Source organism: Dermacentor silvarum, chromosome 2 (assembly GCF_013339745.2).
Source record: "Dermacentor silvarum isolate Dsil-2018 chromosome 2, BIME_Dsil_1.4, whole genome shotgun sequence".
In the NCBI taxonomy this organism is placed as follows: domain Eukaryota; kingdom Metazoa; phylum Arthropoda; class Arachnida; order Ixodida; family Ixodidae; genus Dermacentor; species Dermacentor silvarum.
The window spans coordinates 135,337,281-135,362,172 of record NC_051155.1 but is presented as its reverse complement, the minus strand read 5'-3'; the positions used below and the strand labels follow the sequence as shown (position 1 = coordinate 135,362,172).

The 24,892-nt window shown below is 43.9% G+C and overlaps 1 protein-coding gene across 1 annotated transcript; it reads right to left on the bottom strand.

Moving 5' to 3' along the window:
- Positions 1–336: 336 nt before the first annotated feature.
- On the bottom strand, positions 337–24,687 carry LOC119441802 (phosducin-like protein 3). The gene is made up of 6 exons (XM_037706419.2): positions 24,504–24,687; positions 23,819–23,957; positions 21,822–21,909; positions 12,072–12,215; positions 8,151–8,359; positions 337–4,222 (listed from the first exon to the last, which is right to left on the bottom strand). Exons 1-6 carry the CDS (start codon positions 24,507–24,509, stop codon positions 4,095–4,097), a joined length of 714 nt encoding a protein of 237 aa, XP_037562347.1. The 5' UTR covers positions 24,510–24,687; the 3' UTR covers positions 337–4,094.
- Between the last annotated feature and the right edge of the window lie 205 nt (positions 24,688–24,892).

Here is a 24,892-nt window from a genome sequence, read left to right as displayed (position 1 = left end):
CAGCAGCCGCCTATTTTATGCACACTTCAAGATAAAGCCCTGTCCTATCGATCTCCCATTTATGCATGGTGGTATCATAATGCAATCGGTCACTGGTATAAATGATCACATTTGGATAGATGATCGGCACTTAATAGGAAGCTCAATTTAGTACATAAACTGATAGGAAAATTTCAAGCCATTAGTGCATCAGATGAAATGTTCGATTTACACATTTTAAGCCAGAGCTATCATAATGGCTGACCACACGACAGACTTCCCAGTATATCGACACAAAGAGAATAATCAGCATTTTTCGTGCTTGCTAAATATGAAACAAAGTTGGGCAACACCAGCTCTTTGTGTAATTTTTATTCGACTTCCCTTTACAATAAATAGAACAATGAAATATGCATCCAACAGTCTCCAGAAAATTCACGCACAGCCAACAATACGCCGAAAGACAGAACCCTGCAACATAATTTCACTAGATGGCTCTTGCAGAGTGCCGTGTAATGAATATATTATATTATCTGCAACAACACAACAAGGCATGAACCAGAGCACAGGGTGAAATGGAGGAGGACAATACTTATCAGCAAGTTAAAAATACTGTGTGAAATACATATCCAAGGCATTCAGATTACAAAAAGATATTACTACTCTATAATAATAAAGGAGGTTAAAAGAAAGCCCTTGGATCTTTCGTCATGCATAAAGAGAGACTTAAAAGATTGAAGGAGCTTTCTTAGGTTGACAGAATCAAATAAGAATAATTTGATCTTACTGACATCACAGATCTACGAGTCAGACAAGAAGACTGGGAGTTGCACAGCTCTCAAGTCAATTGAATTCAAGAATATCCGCACCCCTGATCGTCCCGTCTTCAAATAGATTAATTATAGTACTCACCACCAAGCACTTATGTCAAATTGTATGCTGCAGATGACGCAGGTATGAGCAACTTGGCACAAGCAGTGGCAAGTGTTTACCACTTCACAATGACAAGTAGCCTAGCTTGCCAGTCAATTTTTCTCTATTTTCATGAGTCCACTTGTTGCCAACTTAAGTTGGCATTACTCAATGTTATGCGTGTTCTGAGCACCGTTACACCTAGTCCACTGCTTTCTGCTTTGTGTCACTTGGTGACATGAGAAGGCTTACAAGCATACCTCGATATCACCAGACATGTTGTACATACAAGCACCCCTGTTGCATCATGCACTATCGTTCAAAATTTCATTAAAATAAGTATTCAGATTTTATGTAAATTAACTACCTTACAAATGTTTTGCAATGTAAAACAATTATTAAACTTATATGAGATAAAAAAGGTGACGCTACACTCTACATGCAAACAGTGATTCAAGGAGCCAAGACTGATTCTGAAGGTATGTTTTACGAGTTGATTTTGCCATTGTATTGAGCCAAATTGGTTACAGCATTGACTGCGAATGAAATGATGCTTTCGAGTGATATACACATCCTCATTATACTTATCTTCTACTGCAGGATCGTGTTGAAACATTTCTAGTACTTTGAAATTCTAGCACAGTCGTTGCCAACATGGCAAACACATCAGCATTGTCAACTTATGCAGCACTGACATGCAGGAGAGAATGATTAGTAGTTTGGTTTCCTTTTCCCAAAGCGCCAACTGGGCCACGAGGTACATTGTAATGAGATATGTAAATTTTGTTTTAATGAGGTTCTTCAGTGTGTACTTAAATCAAGAATAAAGACGTCTGTGCAATCTTGGATTGGATTGGTGCATGTTCGAAACCAGGAAACTGGCCTTCTACGTTGTACTCAGCAGCAGAATGCCATGTATTATTAGCGTGACAAAATCCAAATATCTTTGCATTCTTGGCATGCACCCTGGTATTCAGATTTACAGTCTAAACTAGCGTGGGCAAAAAAGATACCATTGTACGGTTTTATTAGCTGCAGGAACAAACTCTTAGGAAATTAACCTCAATCATGGAACCCACGTCCCATAATATTTTGGCACCGGCTGTACACCAAATCTTCTTGACCCATGTGCCTAGAAAAACTATTTTCTTCCTATGCATGTAATTATGTGTGCATATCATTTGCATTCACTAAGTAAGCAGTGTTACAGAATTATTGCTGACATGTGATGCTGGGACAGCATAGACAATACTGCATGAAGTAAATAATTCCTCAGTGAATCATCACAAGTGAGCTGTTACTGCACTGTCTAGTGACTTCAGTAAAATTCTTTCACTCAGCATACTGTGCATAACCTTCTGCACTCTTGTGCTCACGATTGCATCTCACAGTCACAGCAATACAGACTAAGCACTTAAGCTACACATTCCGAGTTCCTCGATTCTCTGCTCAAGACTTTCACACACTACACACAATGACACACATTCACTATCATTCTCTTGCTCCTTTCACCTACACTGCTGCTTTCTCGAACCTATCTGTGACAATCAATTCTTCCCTCTTTCATTTCACTCTCTCACCCTTATCTACCCGGTTTCCTCCTGCTCACCAGAAGGGTAACAAACAGAAAGTTATTCTGGTTATCCTCTCTGGCTCCCTTTGCTCCTCTCATTCTCTCACCCACCCTTTGCATCTTTGTGAACATGGGCAGAAGAAAACAACAGTTACTTTTGGTACATGAGAAAATGATGCAATTGTCAAAGGCACCACTTCAAAGTTTCCCACACCAGTTCAGTGGGTCTACATAGGTTTTTACAATGTCTAGGCGAGCCTACGCATCCCAATGCCCCGCATTACAAGGAACTGCAATGCATTATGAAAAAAAAAATGTCGCAGTTTCACCCGAAAGGCAAAGCATCAATTGCGATAGCAACTTAGTAGACAGCTATACGGAGTAAGGATAGGAGTTTTATCAGCTGTATAAACTTGGACATGCAGCAGCACCAGCAACGCGCAGAACTGTTGTCGACGCCGTCGACGTTTTGCCCGCGTTCACACCGAATGCGCGCAGCGTTGGTGATTGTTGCCAGGGCCTCTGCAACAACCCAGGGAGCCGCCGACTTTCCGTGGTTCGCCATGTGAAGACCCCGAAAGCTGGCTGGAGGCATACGACCGGGTCGCTACGTTCAACAAGTGGGACTGCGACGAAAAGTGGCGGCTCGGAGGTTTTCGACGATATCAGAACGGGAAACTCGTCGAGCAGCGTCGGAAGTCTTTTCTACCTTCTTGCCTCGCAATGTTTTTATATAAATACGCATTTGGTGCCGCAGCTAAACGACGCCTCCCCTCCCTCCCTCCTGTCCCCCCACAGCCTTTCACGCGACGGAAGAAGTCGCGTTTGCTCTATATATATGGTGATTGTAAAGGAGGAAAGACATGCTTAGTTCTGCAGCCCTTCAGGAAGCACGGCGCAGAACGCGCGTTTGTTCTCCACCGTGCGTTCGCTTCCCGTGAAAGTGCGCGTCCCTTGTGCCCTTTCGAAAACTCGCACATACAGTGTCCGGCGTGCGGTGACGATTTCATTGCCGTTGACGTCATACGGAACCTCACGGCGACGACGGCGGCAGAAATCCTCTTTGAGTGTCCATATAATTGTTATCGCAATAATAACATTGTTGAACAGAAGACACCTAAGTAAGCAATAACGCCATGACATCAATGACATTGCAACATTATCAGTGGTTTGGGCACACAATTCAAGACAGGATGCTTGTTCGCCACGGTCTCCATTATTAAGCAACATTCTTATGCAGAACAAATGCATAATCAGGGGTTACAAAATTTCGTCACCTGTGCCTTCCAATGATTGATGCACGTTTGCCGTCTCCAGTGAACTGGCAGAAAATTGCACAGTAAAGGCCATTCTGCTACTACATTAAAAAGGCACAGAGAACAGGCACACAATATTTTTTTAACACTAAGCACAGGTTGCTTTGGCCAGAAATGAACAATGTAGAAAGGCGGTGTCGATCTTTACAGTTCACACCGATGTCCACATCACTCCACAATTAAGGTAAGGTCGCATGAAAGACCAAAATGTCCAATAGATAAAGATGTTTCAGAGCCTGGGAGAGCGGTGGTGCATGAAAGACCAAAATGTCCAATAGATAAAGATGTTTCAGAGCCTGGGAGAGCGGTTTGCTTCACCAGTCATTAGCGTCATCATAGTTCGCCTTCAGGGTGCTTAAGAGAACATCCCTAGTCTTCGGCCGGGGATCCTCTTCCAAGTCAGTTTCGACTGCACCAACTTCTGCAAGCATCCACTCCAGCTCTGGAAAATGTAGACAAGAGACATAAAGCAACTCATAAGCTAGAGAATGTATTAAAGTTGGGCTAAACGGTGTAGGAAGAAGTTTTTAAAAAACTTTACGCTTGTCCAACTCATGTTGGAACCGACTTACGCAAAACATTTGGCCTCCTGTTTCCAGATGAGGACGCGGTCCTCCTGAGCTCTTTTCTTAGTGGAATACTACCTACATCTCAACTGCTTGGCATGTCACTTATGCTGCGTCTCCTTCTTTGCAACCTCAAGCTCTCACCACACGGCCATGGGGGAAAACTGACACATACACAGCTGCTCTCGTTTCAATAAGCAAATTGTTATGTGACATGATGCGATCATTTAATGTCTCAAAAGTGCCACAAGCAAAGGATAGTGTAAGTTTTACAATCGTTCACTCACTACATGGCTGCGTCAGTGGCCTAATGGGCAGAGCCCGCGGCAATTGCACTCGAGAATTCTGATTCGAAAACCAGTGCCAGACAGATTTTCTGTTTTTGAAATCGCCTCAAATGAGGTGAGACGGGAACCTGCCTCGAGCAAACTGCCTGGTAAGAGGCCAAGAATGCTTCAAGTTAAAACAGCAAAAAGGTGGCATTTAATGAAGGAGAAGAACCAAGGAGGGAAGCTAGCCACAATAAAGAGGGAGGCTACAGCAAATCAAAACTGACTACCCTTGTTCAATTCTTGCTTGCCTTACTCCACTTCTGCTTTTATTATTGCGCCCAAGAACCCAAAGCATCCCAGAAGCCAAAGCATTACATTGGAGACACTTGTTAAAGTGCTGTGTTATTCTTGCTATCACTGTGTGCACATTGTGTTCTGCACTCATGCACCAAGGATGGTAGCCCTGTGTCAAACATCAAGACTTGTCAACCTGAAAATTTAAAAAATACTACCTTCGAAGCAATAAATACTAAAATTTGGTGAGAAATGCTAGACATTACCAAATATTTATAAAATAATCTGCAGGCATTGTTCTATAGAGATGCCCCCGTGAACGGGCCGCACGCTTCACAGACTCAGCTAAAGTGATCTGTGCCACAGGCACAAGAAACAATTCATGAAATATTCAGGAAATATTCATGTACTGGTAGCCGAACGTTCGATTGCCATTATAAAATGGTTTCATGGAGTGCATGGTGGTGCTGCAGGTAGGTCTGAACAACCGAGTGGGTAAAAAGCCTGGGCTCTGAAAATTCATCAGTGACTGCATTTGTATTCATCAAATTAACTTTTGCCCTAAGCATGACACAAATAAAGGATAGCAATATTATTGGATTAACTTTTGCCCTAAGCATGACACAAATAAAGGATAGCAATATTATTGGTGTGTATGTGACAATTGTAAACAAGCTCTAAAAAATCGGGCATCAATAAAATCGTAAAGGTTGGCAGGTATGCACATGCATTAAGGAGCTAGTAATTGCAATCCTACATAGAAGTTAGTCTAGGATCCAGACTAGCTTCGATCTCGAACTACAGACACTAATCAACGTCGACACCAGCTCCCCAGCACACACGATCATAATGCTTCTGCAGTGGTGCCCAAGTGCAGAACATGACATACACACTGCACTGGTTCAGTGGAATCTTTGTGACACTGCCTTCCAAGCTTCAGGTAGTCAGTCAAAGACAAGGCAGGCAGAAAAAAGGCCGTCAACAATGTATCTCAAGCATTCACCTTTAAAGGCCAACTTCAACGGAATTTCACTGTGGCTCAACTGATATAGATGAGTGTATATACATTTAAGCAAACTTGGCAAAGCTGCAAGGCTGGTAATTGTATAATTTTCTTATTAGAAGCCATTAAATAACAACTAAACAGACGATGCGAACACCTGGCGGTTAGCTCATATGATGCAAGTCCAAGCACAGTGCCACTGAGATTTTTCAGCACACTGCAGGGAGCTGCTTCAATTTCGGAAGTCTTGCTGAGGGGCCACGTGTTCTAGGTCATTTCGGCCAGTGGCAAAACAGATCCCCAGCAATTCTGAAGGGCGTGAGAACTTCCTTACGCAGTCGACTTCTGTTAATTCTACCCTGACGGGACCAGTAAAGGCGATTTAATTATCCAGCGGTAGAATTAAACCAGATGCAGAGAAAACAGCAAAACACACTGCTGATTTATTTGGTAATATTTTCTCGATTGTAACACACAAGAGTGCGCTAACTTTCAATGTGTCCAAAGCAGAAAACTAACATAGAGATGACATTAAAGCTCCTAAACAAAGTAGAAATCTAATGAGCATTTGATTTTTTAGCAAGAAAAATGGGCAACGGTTTAATACGTGTAGCATAATGACGGCCGGTTTCCTAAAGTCAGCTTCCCTGCACGGTTTTTAAAGCCAGCTTTCCCACAATACATCCGCGTTACGCGGTAAATTATTACCAATGACGCGAAGGCAGTTTTGGTATCGTGACCGACTTCGCTCAGGCGGCTATTTTGGCAAATTTTCTCGAAAAAGAAGTGTGTGTTAAAATTGGGTAAATACCACAATCAGAAATTGTGAGCTATGGTTATTGCTTGAAAATATTCCTATGGCGGGCCGAAAATACTGTTTTCGACAGGAGATGACGCGTGTTCAAAGCCATCAATGCCCCATAAGTTCCGCCGAGACAGACGCTGCTACTAAAAGGGTTGCTATTGGGATCACCACAGGGGTCAGGTGCATGAATGCTGGCTGGTAAAGTTCTAATTATCCGGCAAAGGTGAATTTTAGGATGAAAATAACGCAAGATTAGACCCATAGAAAAATGCATGGGTGCCGACAGGGACCTTCAGCTGGAATCGAATTAACCATTAGCCAAAAAATCAAATTAACTGCCGTCGAAGCAACAGAGGTCTACTCCACAACTTCGCAGTCTTCGATGTTTGAGTTGCTCAGAGTGGCATACATCTGTGGATGCATTTTCGTACTACACCTTTCGTGCCAGATTTAAAAAAAAGAGAGAGAGAGAGAGAGACAGAGCAAGAAGAAGAGAAATATATAATATAGTCACTTGTGGCATCTTGCACACAAGTGATTTAAGAGCAGCACCACCACTCTGTAATTCTTATCTGAGAACCTTGCATGAGGTGCAGAGATAGTACTGCATACTTAAGACATACCCCTTGACTGCCAAGTTTTTGATCACAGTTGCTACACAAGCCGCGTTTACATGAATGCGACAGTGGCGTATTGCGTCGCACTTCTAGCGCATTGCGTTCATGTAAACAGCGGTAATGCGCTAGGAAGGCGCATCACAGTAATGCGCAAGGCCAGGGTAGATTTGCGGGCGCTAGGTGACTCACGCACGTGGCGCTACGTATTCGCGAGAGTTAATGCGCTACATGTAAACGGCGTCGCATCGCCTTTCCCGAATGCACTTGGAAAGGCGATGCTCTACTGTCGCATCCATGTAAACGCAGCTACAGACCATGCCAGGTATTTTCACGTGTTGGTTCTGTGAACATTTCATGCTACATAAGAGCTGTTTTTTCGACGTACGCTTTTTGCAATTGATAATTTATCAAGTATTCATAAATCTCTTTGCTGTGCCAAAGTGTGGACAGACCTTCCACACTGGTTCACCATGGCTGCCCTGCTATGATAGATCAACAGAGCACTGAGATATTTGCTCTACCTGCAGTCAGAAATTTAACTTATTTTCTTGTGTATTTATACGACCTTTCCTTAGATGGCACAACAGGTACGCAATACTATTTTTTGCACAACTTGCTTCTGGAAAGGCAGTGAGTATGCTGAAAAACGCAAAATGAGCATACTCGGGAGTAGCAGGGGCTGTGCAAGGATGGGTGCCCGAGTATCTTGGGAGAGGAAGTCAGAGCAATGTTATGTAAACATTGCTCTGGAGGCACTACCTGGTGTGGTGTCTGAGTAAAAGCAATTACTCCGAGTGGTATTACTTTACGTACCGTCTACTTTCAACTTCATGCCTCCAAACACATCAGGTCCGACGAACTGCTTCTTCAGCTGGCCATCGCGGTACACGAATATGGTCGGCAGGTTGTGGTCTGGGTAGTTTGGGATGCAATTGGACGACACACTCCTTAGGAACTTGGTCATCCTGAACTTCGGCGCTAGTTGGTTGAGATGCTGATTGATTAGTGTGCAGTATGGAATGCTGCAAGAAAGGAAGGGTTCCAGTGAGAACAGATGCAAGAAAAGACAAGGCAAGTGTTGGCACTGCCTACATTAATCCCAGAAGCCACAACTCAGATTTAAATGCGTTTATGAATTCACCTTTTTTGGCCATGGTACTGCTCAGTTACACAGACATAATTCATCCTCAGACTAACTCTTTGTTATTTATCAGAAATGTGCATCATCAACAGCTGGTTTTTGGAGTAGTATAGCATCCGCCGAAAACCTTGAAACCACTGAAAGAATGTTGGGAGGTGTTGCCCCCCCCCCCCCCCCCCGCTTTATACCAGCTACATACCACCTGCCTTGTGGGATAGATAACAATAAAAAAAATAATTTAGGGCCACTGGCTCTCAAACTAAATCTTCCAAGTCTGCACTGCATGAGCCTGTGAACTAAGTGAGCTACTGATCCTCTGGCACCAGGAAAACAATTGGATGGAGCTAGTCGTTTGGGTGTTACAGGCAGCACTTGCTGGTTGACGAAAATTTCAGCAACTGATGTAGCTGCCCTATAGATAGTGCTTTTTCTTTTATTTCAGAAGTTTCAGCATGTGAAAGCATCTCAACTTATATTTAGGGCCATGATCCTTAGATAAAGCAACATTCTTTTTTCAATCTCATGCTCAAAAATTTAGCAAGTTCAGCCGCTAGATGAATAAGCTTTGTGAGAAATCCAACCTCTAAAATGCAGTATATGCAGGTCTGCAAATAGTGAGGGTGCAGTTCATGAATACTGCACAATGACATAATGATAATAAGAGTGTCGACGACAGAATGATGGTAACTATATGACAGCAGCGTAATGACTAGGGACCGAAACTTTAGGCCTAATGCCTATTTTTCCTTACATCTTCATTGTGCCCATTTAACATATAACCACTAACTATGGGTCTAGAAACATTCTAATGGCACCTTCATTGTGCCTATAAATGCCTATTTTGATGTTGGTGCCTCTATTGATTCTTCAGAGCCCCAAAATGCCTTTTCGCATGTTTTGAACCTTATTTTGTTTACAACTTTACCACCCGCCGGGAACATTTGCTGAAGGTCGCCGATTATTGCCACAGAAACTTTGCAGGTGTAAAGGTTGTTATGGTTGATCCAGTTGTCATGTTCAGTGTTAATTTTTTGTTAAATTTGTACAAGATTTCTGTGTTACTTTACAACAGTTTATATTGTTGTACGAAACAACAAAGATAGTTCTTTGTATCTATGCAACCCCACCTGCATGGTCTTTTTGACTGCAGTATATCCTAAATAAATAAACAAATTGTAATGACGAAGAAGAGCACATGGACAAGGCCAGCCAGATCGTCTATTTGATGCCTGCAGTGCAACCACTAAGCCCAGTGCTTGAAACGTGTGTGAGCCTCTCGGGCCACCAGTTGTTCCTGCTCTGCATCACCTGACTTATAGGTTACGCTTGACGCTACCAGCTGAACTGTTCAGTAAACCCCTTTACAATTGTTAAGGGGTGTACCCAATGAATACAAAAATGAATGAATGAATGAATGAATGAATAAAACCTTTGCAACAGACGGGAGCACTGTTGTGACAAGCGCTCAACCTGCTCTAGGCAACAATACACTTGAATTTGATTTATTGTACTTTTATGCTCACTTCATGTTTTTAGCCGACCTCATCAAGAAACACGAATGCTTGAGCATAACTCTGATCCGAAATGTGGCGCTCATTTTGGACTTACAGGAAATATTTGCCACCATTCCCAATGAGCCTCTTGCTGATGGAGCTAAATAGAAACCTCAATCTGCCCCGTAACAAATTTGGGTTTTCACCATTGAAAGAATTGTCAAAGGTTCTGACCAGCGAACATTCTGGAATTCCAGAGGGCATTGGATCGAAAGTATAAATATGTGCCCCTAACTTTGGTGGATGCTGAGCATTCCTTTTCTGCATACAAACCAATGCTCAGTGAAAAAAGGCGCAACATAAAGCCAGAAAATTTGGAGATGGTGCCTGTTTCTTCCTGCTTTCATTGTTTGTTACTTTTTTCATGGTGTCTAGTCGCACTACATTTCAGATAAATCTTGTAACTTATGCTACTTTCTTCACTCTGTTTTATCGACAAAATAAAGTGAATTTTAGAAAACAGGGGTTTAGTGGTTGTGCAACTTGAAAAATTATAATTTATCCTCAGATGCACAACGGAAGAAGTTCTAATTAATTGAGCATGTACATGCGTTAAGGATACCATTTGTCACCTATATATGCCTTAAAATCAGAGCTTTGGTGTCCGTTATAGGCACCTAAAACAGCATATCTTAGTGCCTAAACATCCAATTTCTAGTAATGTCAATGAAATGACAATGCAGTGATGATGACAGAGTGAATACAGCAGAATCATGATGACAGCATCACAATGAAGGAATTCACAATGGAATGAACACAATGAAATAATGATAATGGAATGACAACAGCGTGCTTGTGTTGGAGCTAGCGTTTGCGCTTATGTGTATCGCCTGCCACTCAAGCCTGCCACGCCGGCTGCCAAGAGTGAGAAAGCAGCACCCACATGTGCGCGTCACGTGACTGCCTCGCCGACAACACCCCATTTCGCCCCGGGGCATCGCGTCACCGTATCTGCTCCGTTGAGGCGCATTGGTGACGTGGCATTGCGGCAATTCCCACTGCCCTCACGCAACTTTGTTTCGCCCGCTCTGTTCCATTGAGGCGCGCCCGTGACATGGTGTTGCAGCTGATGGTAATTTAGGTGCCGTTTCACTGCTATAGATGCCGGCTTTTTCGCTCGATGGGCCATTTGATGCTTTCGCATTAAAAGACAGCTCGGAAACTCGGACCAGGATAACTGTGTGTGGGTTGCACACCACAAATAGTACATTCAAATGCCTTTATAACGAATGCCTCTACGACAAAATTATCCGCATAACGAAGGATTTCGTATGTCCAGGTTGAATTCCTATTTTCATATGTAATGTGAATGCTTCTAGAGTGGAGACCAGCACAACGAATTTGCCTGTACAGTGAAGGAATTTAGATGCCTCTAACGGCTGGTTCCCTGATGTCCTCGACAGCATACTGTGTGAGCTTTATGATGAAAGCAGATAGTGGCTCCACCACGGCTCTTTATAGCCACCACTGTGTTGCGATATCAATAAGAAGCATCGGATGACACAACACAGAGTGCACTGGAGAGCCCAGACACTGCTGCAGCTATGGTAGCCTCCCACCAACAAATTGATCTGCTCAGGACTGATGACCGATGATACTGTCGAAGCCATACAGGATGGGAAGAAAGCAAATGCCGATGAAGGCAGCAGTAAAGTGCCTGCAGACGAACTAAGAATCTTGACAAGGAAATAAATAGCATCATTCAACACTCTACAGTTGTACCTTGTGTCACTCTGGGTTTCAGCGGGAAGCATGCCGTGAAGCTCAATGCAGTCAGGTTGGCTGTAGTCGCACGCTCCATAGGATAAAATGTGCAAAAGAAAATTTGCAATTTCTTTCAATAAGTGTCTCTTGAATTCGTAATAAATAAGGGTTTTCTTTTGCTGAATGTGCTAGCCTGCTCTGTTGCGAGTGGTACGGTGCGCGATCACTACAAAAAGTGACGTGTATAACTAAGTATTTTGAAGGTCTCAAACGCTTCACTGAAAGTGAAGTGCTTGGGGCCTTCATATTCTCATACTGTGTGCGAGAAGCACTTACCCAGGTTTGTAGAGATGGAGGACGACCCAAACACCTTCGCCAGCCTTGTTCACTTGTTCCACATAGTCGTCTGCAGAGATGTCCCGCACGTCACCATATCGAGACTTTTGCATCGTAGCCTGTATCTCTGCAAGACGCTTCTGTCTGGAAGAAAGAGAGTGAAACACACATTCCTCAAAAGTAAGTCATGCAAATTGATTAAATGATTATGCATTATGCATAACATTACGGTGACCTGATTAAGAAAACATCAGGCTTTCATAAAGTCAATGCATACCTTTTGCCAAAGTAAAACGCACAATTATTTCCATGTATCTAAATTAAATAAACAAATACCGTGGTATTGCAAGGTTCAGCCCTCCAGCATGCTAGCAGATAAGTGCACCTACTGCAACGCCTACAGTGTGCTTTGTTGTTCCTGATAAGGCTTTTATATGAAACAGTAATAATGTTGCTATTTTCATAAGAATTGTGGCAGTTTTCAGATAAAAAAAAATTATCCACTGTCACATACACTGCAAAATATCATGTGCTCATGCAGAAATATAACAAATGATCACGGGAAAGAAAGCGTGGGTGTATATTCAGTCGCACATTTGAAGCACAGATGGAGTGCAATACACCGGCCACTTCTGGAGTATGAAAATTCAATCCAGCAGCGTGGCCACTTGGCATGCCCAGTAATTGCCACTGACTACCCAGTGCAGCACTAAAATTAAAAAGGCAGAAATTGCTTAGGGGGGTTGGAGGGCAATACAAATAAAAATGCTATTTTTATTATTTTACCACCACAATATGCCAGCATTCTTGACAAATGTTTCCACCAAGTGTCACCCTCAGATGCGCAACGAAAGGTATTTAGAAACGCCTACCCCCGTGACTGCACCTACTCGCAGCACAAGTTTGTTTTATGTGCTGTGGCATTTGCTTTATTATTAAAGGACACCTAAATGTATTTACAGATATAATTATTTCAAAATATAGTGTATCTAGCTATATTAATGCTTTCAGTAGTTCAGCATGGGGCCAAAAGGGGCCATGACAGTCGCGGGAGTTTGCATGCGAACATTTGTTTACGTCCGTGTTCCCCCCATTACCACACCTGCGTCCTGCTCAGAAAAGGAACATTTTCTCTGCAACCACTGCAGTTTTCAGATGGCAATTTTGATGAATATCATGGGCCACTACAGAACAAAATAAAATGTGTTGCCACCAGAATTTCGTTTTTTATTAAAGCTTTTGTTTAAGAAAAAAACCATAAAATTTAAGTCCTCAGGAAACACAAATTTTTTACTAAATCGTCAAACCTACAGTTATTCTTTTGGTTCAGAAGAACACCTACTGCACGTCCACCAACTAGATAAGTTTTGACATTTGTACCTATTAAGAATTTTTCAAGAATGCTCCTTCAAGAATTTTTTTAAATATTTTAAGAACAGTTCAGTATTTTCGTACCAAATTTAAAACGCACTTTGTAAATGCCAATTTCAAACAGCCTGGAGAACTTCATTGAGTTTGCGTCAAAAATAACAAAGTTAGAGGCAGTAGTAGCTGAACAGCTAGGTTTGCTATCCATCCCCCCTTAAGCCATTTCAAATTTCTGCAAAAATGTACTTCCAAGGCATACAGTTCACCACCATGATAATTTATTGAACCCTTAAGAGCCCCTTGTCAGGGCATATTACATAAAAAAAATGTGGTTGATCCCTCTTATATAGGAATCGGTATAGAACACGAAAGTGAAACGTGTCTTCACAGAAGTAGTGTAATGTTTATTGCACATTGATATATAATGTCTATTGGTGTTTTGTGGCTAAAGCGCCCTTAGGCGTTGATGCACCCACGCTGACGCCTGGTGGCACGTCTCCTCCATCACGACTACCAACGTCGATGACCATGAGCAACCGTCGTGCATATGGAAGCTGCACTACGCTGCACACGCTAGCACAACGCGAAAGACGAAGCACGTAACTGACACACTAATACAACGCGCAAGACAAAGCACGTAACTGAATCGTCACCGAGTCAAATCAGCGCGTACAGCGCGTCGTAATTGCAGCCTCCGCGATCAACTTCAGAAACATTTTCAGAGCTAATTGCGGAGGCCACGCTCCGCTGTGCTGAGTACGGTGAACGCCACCTGGCGTTGGTAGTGCTTCTTGATGCCAGCGTCCCTTCGAATGCTGGCATCGAGGCGTCGTAGTGCTGAGACCACCGAAGCGTTCACTGTCGGTGCGCATTACATAAAAAGGTACGTGCTGAATTGTCTCAGTCTTCTGAACCTGAACAATTATTATTCTTAATCATATAATCTTATAGTATGTGCCCACTTGGTATATTCCCCTTGGGATTAGCAGTACTATCATCATCATCACAATTTATTTAACCCTTAAGGGCCCCTTAAAAAGAATTATGGGTTTTAATGTGCCAAAACCACGATATGATTATGAGGCACGCTATCGTGGGAGACTCCATAATAATTTCGACCACCTGGGGTTCTTTAATGTGCACCTAAATCTAAGTACACAGGTGTTTTCGCATTTCACCCCTATCAAATGCAGCCGCCGCGGCCAGAATTCGATCCCGTGACCTCGTGCTTAGCAGCCCAACACCATAGCCACTAAGCAACCACGGCGGGTTAAGGGCCCCTTGTCAGAGCATATTACATAAGGAGGTACTTGCTGAATTGGCTGTCTTCTGAACCTGAACAATTATTCTTAATCATATTAGGTTAGAGTATGTGCCCACTTGGTATATTCCCAAGTATGTAGATCCCATGTATGTAGTTGCACCTATGCAACTACATACAAATGAATTAACGAAAATATTAAATACCCACACACACTCAAAAGAGCACACATTACAGGGTTTCCCAGGGTCCAATGAACAGTTACAAGAAGGGGGGGGGGGGGGAGGGGTGAGTGAGCCTTTCCTTGTCACTATTTGATTTTTACAGCCCATCAAAATAGGCCACGAGTACATGCTATGTCAGCAAATGGCATTCACTCACCATGGTGACTCAATCGCTATAGCATTATACTGCCGAGCATGGGATCATAGGTTCAATTCTCAGCCACTGCGACTGCATTCCAATAAAAGCGAAATGCTGAAATGCCTGTGTACCAAGCAGTGAGTGTTAACGACATGAGGTAGGCAAAATTAATGTGGAGCCCTATGCTACAACGTCTCCTATACCCCCCCCCCCCCTGTCTTGCTCTTTTGACGTTAAACTCCATCAATCAATCAATCAGATAATGAATGTAATCAGAAATGATGTTGAGAATTACTTTAACCCATTCGCTGCCAAAACCTGCAAATCGCCGGGCAGCCATATGTTGTATTTCTCGAAACTACTGATGGATGGCAGCATTAGTCAGTTTATCTCAGTATGGTTAGACATGTTACTGTTAGATGGCAATAGTTACCTGTGCTGTTTGAACACAATTTTGTATGTTTTTGGTTGTTTTTTGATCGTCCCGAGGGGCACAAAATATGGTGGCGTCCAGTGGTCGGTGTGCTCTCTTTAAGCGTGAAATATTGGATGTTCTCTTTGATAGCAACAGCGATTACACGACTTGTGACAAAGCACTTTCACTGAGCCTTATTCTGAAGAAAAAGTGAATCTCTGACAGTAGGTGTGACTTAGAATCACCAGAGGACGACGGCTCCATGCCGAAGTGCTTCCAACTTTTTTCTAAAAGGAAATGCCTGTGACTTCAAAAACTGGACAGAGTAAAATCTGAATGATTCTCAAATGAAAATAAATGTATGTTTCATAATTTTCCCACCAAATACTAAACCTAGCCACTCATGATGCTAAGGAAAATGAGCGTATGGGATACTACTGCTTTTGGTAAAAAAATGCGCAGTACAGAAAGCCCGCGTGCACCCGCTGCGGGTAGCAGCTAATGGGAGTAAGGGTTTACCAAATGTTGAGCCCTTGTTAATTGCATAGTGAAAGTCTTGACTGTGGCAGCACTGATGCCTTCAGGTAGCATACAAGGGTTTATTGGCCAGTTTGCCTGCTCGACGTTCTGGTGCTATGTGATGCCCGCGGTTACAAGGACATTTTACTTCCTCCTCCATGCGCATGGGTGGTGCTGGCTAACATTTCCAGGGTCAGATCTTTTACACGCACAAAAAAGTATCATCAGTTTTGCCTGAAAGGCGAAGCATCAATTGCGATAGCAAATTAGTAGAGAACTATACGGAGTAAGGAGAGTAGTTTTATCGGCTGCATAAACTTGGACACATTCGCTTACTAACTGAAGTAACAAGCGTGGTGTCAGCGCACACAAGCAAACATGAATAGATTACACTCGATGACTGCAGACCACTGTCAAAACGCTGGCGTGAGCAAGCTCGGCGGCAGCAGTGACCGAAGGTTCGTGCGGTCTATCGCTTCAACGGAAACTGAGCGGCGAAAGCACAGCGCACACACAGGTAAGAGCCATGTGGAGATTGTTTTCAAGATACGGTGCGTGCGACAGCCCGCAGCCGCACAAAGTACAAGTACGCGGTTGGTGGCAAAGTAGAAGCCACGCCCACCTCCCTCCCGTGCTGCCTTCCGGCTTTCCTCTTTTTGCGTGGGAGATTGAGTCGCCAGTTTCCCTTACGAGTCGCAACATACGCATTTGGTGCCGCAGCTAAACGTCGCCTCCCCTCGCCCCCATCCCCTCACGGCCTTTCGCACGACGGAAGACGTCCTGTTTGCTCTTCGCCGTGCGTTCGCTCTCCATGAAACCGCGCGTCCCTCGCGCGCTTTCACTCGCACATACAGCATACGGCGCACGGCGACGATTATATCACCGTTGGACTTCATATAGAACCTCACGGCGACGATGACGACGGCATAAATGCGCTTGGAGTGTCCATATAATTGCTATCGCAATAAAATACCCAAGAAACGGGGCAGATAACAGTCGTTGCTGTAACTTAATTGGTAGAGCACCTCAAGCATGATGCAGAAAATGTGGGTTTGGCTCCGCCCAGCGGCAAGTTGTTTTTTCGTCCACTTTCACTTCGCTTTCCCTTATCATTTCTACATTTCAATTAAAGCCACAGGTAATTTCCTCTATGCTTTCCTTGGCTTCATTGTCTGCTGGCTTTATGTGGTTGTATGTACCAAAAATGTAGCCCCTCAGTTCCCCTTCTCGCTTATGTAAGGTGTGGGCACTATTTTGATCAGTATGTTATGGCATGTACAACAGTACACTCTATGTTGCTATTAAAGATGTGCCAAGAGGTTTGATACTAAAGAAGAAAAAAAAAGGAAACCACCGTTGTCAGTTTTTGTGACACATTCGATTAGCTTTTCCTATGAGTGAAAAATTAAAGTGTGCACTACCTTGCAAACTGTAATGGCAAAAGCTGTGAACCAGGATGTTTTGACCACTTAATGATATGACAGGAGCACATTTAGTGCTATATTGGGGCGGCAGCTAGTGCTACGCAACTGCCAATGCTACATCAACACATGGATGATCTAGCTTTAACTTACAGCAGAAATGAACATAGCAAATTTTATGAATGTACACTACGTTACAGCATGCAACATGCTTTTCCTACAGCACAATGCACAAAGCCTGTTGGCAGCTGCTGGCACCAATGTGCAACATGCTTCCTATTAAACCATAGTGTTGCTGCAGGGTCCAGGCTTGTGGTTTCAGTTTTGACATTGCTAAGCGCAGCTTATGAGTTTTGATTGCCACATCATTCTGAACAAAAATTCTAGCGAAAGAATTGATAGATGGACATTTGACAACAGAAGGTGAGGGAGCAAATTCACCCCTTTACTGGGAAATTGTTTACTCAAGAATGACTATGGTTCGGAGAGGTTCTTTTTCTCGAAATTTTGTTTTAGACAAGAAAAATGCTTTGTTTACGAAGCTTTGCTATGTAGCCAATAATTAGTTATTTAACATTGTGTTATGCTCCTTTTCACTTAAGAAGGTCGTTTTCATGTGAAAAATCTTGAAGCACAGTGCAGCACACAGGGCAACATCACAGCCCATCCCAAGACTTCGTTGAAAATCAGAGTTCTTGTGGCTTCCCTGTCATGGCATTCTTTAGAATTCACAGGTGTTGTGAGTGGCTCTTCCAAGTTGTTCTTGTCTTCTCTGTCGCTACTTTCGTTGTCAGAGTCCCTGTTGAGCTCCAACCCGTATTCATTGTCAGAGTCATCACTCTGCTCTGGGAGCGCCGCAATTTTACTGTCTCTGAAAGCGTTTCGCTTCTTTGCGGAATCCATGTTATGAAGTTTTGCACAATTCACACGAAAATCGAGTTCCTGCACAAAGAAAGTCGTACTATGCTGGCTGCAAAAGCAAAGTGGCGCCATCTGGAAAACAAGCACCTCACTACCAATAACTATTTTTTTGAGACATGGTAGCACATATTATGCTCAAATTTTAAGTATGTTTCCTTTGAATCGCGCTTTTAAATGCAGCAGGAGAGTCGTGCATCTGTAGGTGCCCTACCCAGTTAAGTGGTTAATAACATTAAATGTTCAAGACAAAATAAGCAGCCAATGCTAATTTTACTAGCACAGATTGCATTTTCAGCTTTATTTTTCTACCACGGGCAGCCTCCAAGATCAGGCCATTCATGCACATTGTTGCCCTCTACTCAAAAGAGTACGCATTTTGAAAGCCCACATAGATGTGAAGGTGCTAAGAGTGACCACAAAGGAAAAGGCAGAATGAAAAAGAAACGGGCACTACCATACAGAGCAGCAAAACACTTCCGTACTCCTAAGCTGTCTCTTTTTCCTCTGCACATGTTCAGGAACACACATTATAGGTGTGGCTTCCTGGGCACACACGCACACCTACAGGGTTTGTCCAAAAAGTAACGTCAGAGATTATATTGTGAAGTGACTATACGTTGCAGCGTGCTAGGAGAGGTTGGGATTGGTGGAGGGGGAAGTTAGCTTACGCACACGCGGTCACTCAGTCGTCTGCAACTATGTGGAAAGTAAGGACAGGCTTTTTTTGTGGAACTAGTTTTCATTTCCTGTGCAAACCGTAATGCAGCGCTCTTTGGAACAAAGGATTGCCATCAAGTTTTGCGGGAAACTTGGGAAGTCTACAGTGGAAACTTTTCCTATGATAAAGACGATCTTTGGTGATAAATGTTTGTCAGAATGTCAAGTCTATCGGAGGCATAAGGCCTTTTTAGAAGGTCGTGAAGAGGTTAGCGATGAAGCCCACTCTGGACGGCTATCAACGAACATCACCGACGCAAATGTAACGCGTGTGAGAGATTTTTATTGCGATAGCAATTATATGGACACTCAAAAGCAGATTTCCGCCGTCGCCGTGAGGTTCCGTATGACGTCAATGGAGATGAAATTGTCGCCGAGCGCCGAACGCTGTATGTGCGAGTGGAAGGGCGCGAGGGGCAGCGCGCTTTCACGGGGAGTGAACGCACGGCGGAGAACAAACGCGCGTTCTGCGCCGTGCTCGCTTAAGGGCTGCAGAAGTAGGCGTCTCTTTCCTCTATTACAATCACCATATATGTAGAGCAAACGCGCCTTCTTCCGACGCGCGAGAGGCCGTGGGGGAGGGGGAGGGAAGGGAGGCGACGTTTAGCTGCGGCACCAAGTGCCTATTTATATCAGAGGCTCCGACAACAGTCACCAACGCCGCACGCATTTTGAGCGAACGCGGGCAAAACGCCGACGGCGTCGACAACAGTTCTGCGTGTTGCCGGTGCTGCTGCATGTCCAAGTTTATACAGGTGATAAAGCTAATATCATTACTACGTATAGCTCTCTACAAATTTGCTATCGCAATTGATGCTTCGCCTTTCAGGTGAAACTGCGACAACTTTTTTAACTCAGACCATCGTTCGAGTGACTGTTTAGTGGCACAGACAATAAACATTCCGAAAAGTACCGTTTCACGAGATTTTGACAAATAATTTGCAGATGTGAGAAGTGTGCGCGAAGATTGTGCCCGAGGTGGTAACGGACTACCAAAAATCGTGCAGAGTTGAAACATGCCAGGAACCTTGGGACTTCTGTGAAAGTGACCCCCCTCTTTAGACAATGTAATCACAGGTGACGAGTCCTGGGTGTTTGAACATGACCACGAAACAAAAATGCAAAGTGCCAAGTGGCACACCTCGGCAGTCCTTGCCCCGAGAAGGCCAGAATGTGCAAATCAAAGGTCAAGAGCATGTATAATGTGTCCTTTGACATCAGGGGCCTGTAACGAATTGGGTTCGTGTCTTATTTAACCGGCCGAGGTGTTGCCTCGGGGCAGAAAGAAACAAAGCCAGCTGCAAATTAACAAGCACAAAAACCACACTTTATATAAAAAAAAACATCAAGCAATACAGAGCAGGGACAAGATATTAATTCACTGAATCTCAACGTGAGTTGGCTGATACTATGATAACCAACCTAAAGTGCAACCTTGTGCACGCAACAAACAGCGCGAGGTTCAGCACAACGCTCTCAAGCTGAACGCGGTGGACGCGAAGGCTATACAAAGTCCGGTTCTGCTCACTCAAGTCGTGAAAGAAAGTTCACCGGTGTTAAGTTCCTGCTCGAAATGGTCTGGCTGACAAGGTATAGGAGCGACACTCACAGACGCTCGAGGACGGCCGAGCCATGCAGCTGTCTGGTCGTAGCAACGCCGCCTCGTCTTCGCAAACCAAGAGAGACGCCACAGGTCGCCGGGAAAGCGCTTTGCGTCTGGGTGGAGGCCTCTGTGAGCCCGGGTCCAGGAGCCCGTCAAGCCCGTACCTCCGCACCCCAGCAGCCTTCCTCGAACGGTCCCTGCTTTAGACGTGCCCGGTAGACACCAGGCCATCGGGGAAACATCGATGCGGTTGGGTGAAGGCCTTGTACGCTCGGGTCCTTCTGGCCCTACGCGCGTACACCTCCGCACCCCAGCAGCCATTCTCGAACCACCCCGCTGACGTGTCTCTTCCGAACTTCTTCTTCTTCAGATTCCTTTTTTTTTCTTGCGCCGCTCAGCGCGCTCGCGCCAAAGCCACATCGCAAGTCGTCGTCGTCGTCTTCATTGCACACACAGCTCACGCGGCGCCGTAAATTTGCAACTCCTTGATCATCTGTCGATAACGACTAAGCGCACATCATGACAGGGCCTCATCCACCATGAGTTCGTACCACATGGTAAAACCGTCAATGCCAAATTCCACGTGGAAGTGCTCAAGAGACTCAAATGAAGAATTCATCGCATCCGGGCTGACATCATGGGCGAGTGGAAACTTCACTGTGACAACGCGCCAGCCCACACCGCCTTCTTCGTGACCCGCTTCCTGGTCGATTCAAAGGTGCCAGCGGTTCCCCAGTAGCCAAACAGTCCTGACGTGGATCCCCTAGACTTCTTATTGTTTCCGCGCTTGAAAACTCCCATGAAATGACATCATTTCGGCACAATTGAGAAAGTCAAAGAGGCTTGCACCTAGTCTCTAAAGGACATTCCAGAGGAGGCCTACCGTGACGCCTTCGATGCCTAAAAATCTCTCTGGAAGTGGTGTATCGACGCAGGAGGAGCCTATTTTGAAATATTTTAATGTATTGTACAGATCAGACCATTAAATGTTTTTTTAAGCGATACACTGAAATGACTTTTCAGACATACCCGGTAAATATCAACAACTCAGTCTTAAACACATTCCATAATGCCCACAGATGCAACTGTCAATAGTTCCGCAGCCTCTGCAGCATGTTACAAGGACACTAACTGCCCCAAAGGTTAGCTCAAGACATGTTACCTGTATTCCAGAAGTACTCTTTCATCTTCTTCATCCTCAAGTTCTTCAAGTTCTTCCAGGGTCATGTCTCCCATTGCCTTTTCAGCACCTGCATACAGCAAAATCAATTAGAAACCGGCAGTGCCTCATTATGATGAGGACCTCTAAAAGAGAAAAGTTCACGTGGACAAGAGATTATACCAGAGATAATACCAGTGATGGAAGCGACATTTTTGCTTTTTGGAGCAGAAAAAAATACCAATTTGGAGCAGCTATAAGTGTTTTCGGAGCAGAAAAAATGCTAGTTTGGAGCAGCTATTGGTGTTTTCGGAGCAGATGGCAAAATGCACCATACGACTCCTGGTGTTAACAGCATCACCGAAGCGTCTCATAAATATTAATATTTATCATGGAACATATTGCACATAAAATAGTCACTGCAAATTGCAAGAAACAAACAATGAAGAATATGGATGGTTGTCGAACACGCAGTAAAATGAGCTATATATTTCTGCCACAAGTACTTGTGGCAGAAATGAGATCAAACCGGGAAAGCTGAGCACCACATTATAAATGTAACCACAGTCGCATATAACCGTTGCCAAAGCAGCAGTTGATAATCGGTATGAGGTCAAAGTAACCTCAGTCACTTTCACATTTCACCAAAATAGTCTGCATGCCAAGATCAAAAATACAGCTAAATGAGCTATATATTTAAAATGTCAGTTCTTGTGGCAGAAATGAGATTGAAGCCGATAAAGCTGAGCATCACAATGTAAAAGTAATCAGTCAAATCTCACAGTTGCCACAGGAGCAATTGGTAATCAGTATGAGACTGAATTTCCCAGCGCCGTTTCGGAGCAAGTTCGGAGCAGTTACTAACAAAAATGACAATTTAGAGCATCATGTAGCAGCATCTCTCTTTTTGCATCTCGCAGCATCTCTCTCAGTTTGGAGCAATTGGAGCAGCACTTCCATCCCTGTAATACCGCAAAGATGTTGGATGAATTCGGATAAGCTGCAAATGCCAGCACACAACTCCCTTTTCCCAAATGTGAGCTCTGATTGCTGCTAACTACACGGCCAAATGTAAAGCATATGCAGGCTTTCATTTTTTCTTTAGCAGCTTGTGAAGTGAGCAACAGGGGTGATCATTTAGCACAGCCCCCCCCCCCCCCCCCCCTAACTCCAAAGGAATTCTTTTTATGAGCTCTTATTTGACTCTTACATTGCTATAAATTACTACTTTCTATTTTTTTTTTTTTTGTATGGTGAGGCAAGGAATGCACAATTTTTTTTTTCTTTGCTGTGATTAACACTGACTAACTACATAGAGGCAACTGACAACAAATAGAAAGCACAGAGTACAAAAACAAGTGGGAACAAACTGTAAATGTAAGGCTGCTCATGGTTTTAAATCCTTCATGGAATGCTGGGCAAGCCTTTTCCTTTTTGTGTTTTGCTTGAACTGGCAACAGATGCCAAAATTTTAAGTTTTCCTTCCAGTCACACAAAACTTTTGGCAATGTTAAACTGTTTGTGTGTGCAGGGGCACCCGAGTGAAACATATCATACTACTTCTGGTTTGTTCTCTGTCTGTGCCTCAAGCAATTTTGTTTTAGGTGGCCCAAGCAGATGCACACATGTACGAATACAAACATCTACAGGTAACTATCAAAATATAAGACAAAAACAAAAAAATAGGGTAGATACAAGCTGAGTATGACTATATGGTGTATTATTGTGCTGCTAAGGTGACACATAAACATGAAATGAACACGGACCTTGCGCCTTTCTCCTCTTTACGTGACAGTGTCCCTGTGTGCGCCCCCTTAGCAGCGCAACCATACAGCATACATTCATGCCATACCATCTAGCCCTCGTCGAAGTACTTCTGCGAGCTAAGTGAGGCGCTACTTCAAGGTGCTTTGCAAGAACCATCAAGCTGCATAACAACTGTGTGGCACCGCTGTTCATGCACTGTTAGCATTCACTTCTATGTACAGCGAGATTTTCACCATTGAGCTTTTCTCGAACTGTTGAGTCCACGATATTCACTATCTCGTCCTCCGTGAAAGTTTTCTCCGCCTCTTTCTTGGGCGGCAGGATTCCCTTCTGCCTAAGAACGTCGTTCCACTGCGTGTCTTCATTGGGGTTCTGTGAAAGAAGTGAAACAGAAGACTGTTTGCCTACGTGGTGTACTAAATCATTGCCCTCAACACCGTGACAAAAACGCTGACGGCATTTGTACGCAACACATGATGAGGTGCATCCCGATATTCTTTTTCCCAACGCGGACCGAATTTTGCGAGGAGCCGGACTTGGTTTACCTAGTGTTCAATAACAGCCATAGAGTAAGTAGTTTCCATGACATAAAACAAGAAACAAGATAGTGAAGCGAACGTGAGATCGTCGCTTTTCTGGTTTAATTCAGCTGCATGATACGTCGCAAGCAGCTCAATAATGAGTAGGCCACGAAAAACGCACGGCGACTTACAAAACAACTCCTTCGCAAGCGATTCACAAACAAGGATTTCTGGTAATAACACAGAAATTAGTGACCCCTCGGATCACATCCGTCCGCGAAGGTGTCAGCAGTGGACATGCGCATGACGCTCCCAAGACAACTCCCAATTTGGACATGCAACGAGAAGTCGACACGGCAGTAGCAAGCGCTGTTAGAGAAACATTTTGCATTCATACCGCCATGGTAAAAACTCGACGCAGGTGTGGCTGAAGTAGTTCTCTTATCTATCACAAGCAAACAGGCAAGGAGTTGGCGTCGAAGATCACTTCTGTCCCGAAACTACAGCCGAAACTTCACTGTAAACCGCGGATCACCACCGTAACCCAACGTCCAGTCCGGTCTAGTCACACCTCATCGACATCACCAGCGTGTGTCATTGTTGACGTCACTCAAATACAAAGCCTAATATTTGTAAAATTCACTTTCAATAATAAAAGTATTATTAATTTATTTACTCTTTATTATCGTCAATTAAAAAACTAATTATGGAAATTTTCGAATAAAGTGGCGCTGCTGCTGCGAGCGGTGAGAAACAGCAAGAAGCAGACGCTCACGGCAACTCGCG

Coding starts and splice junctions, on each gene's coding strand:
- LOC119441802 (XM_037706419.2), bottom strand. Junction 8,360..12,071: donor CTCCATCTCTACAAACCTGG/GTAAGTGCTTCT, acceptor CCTTTCTTGCAG/CATTCCATACTGCACACTAA. Junction 4,223..8,150: donor CATGAAGTTGAAAGTAGACG/GTACGTAAAGTA, acceptor TACATTTTCCAG/AGCTGGAGTGGATGCTTGCA.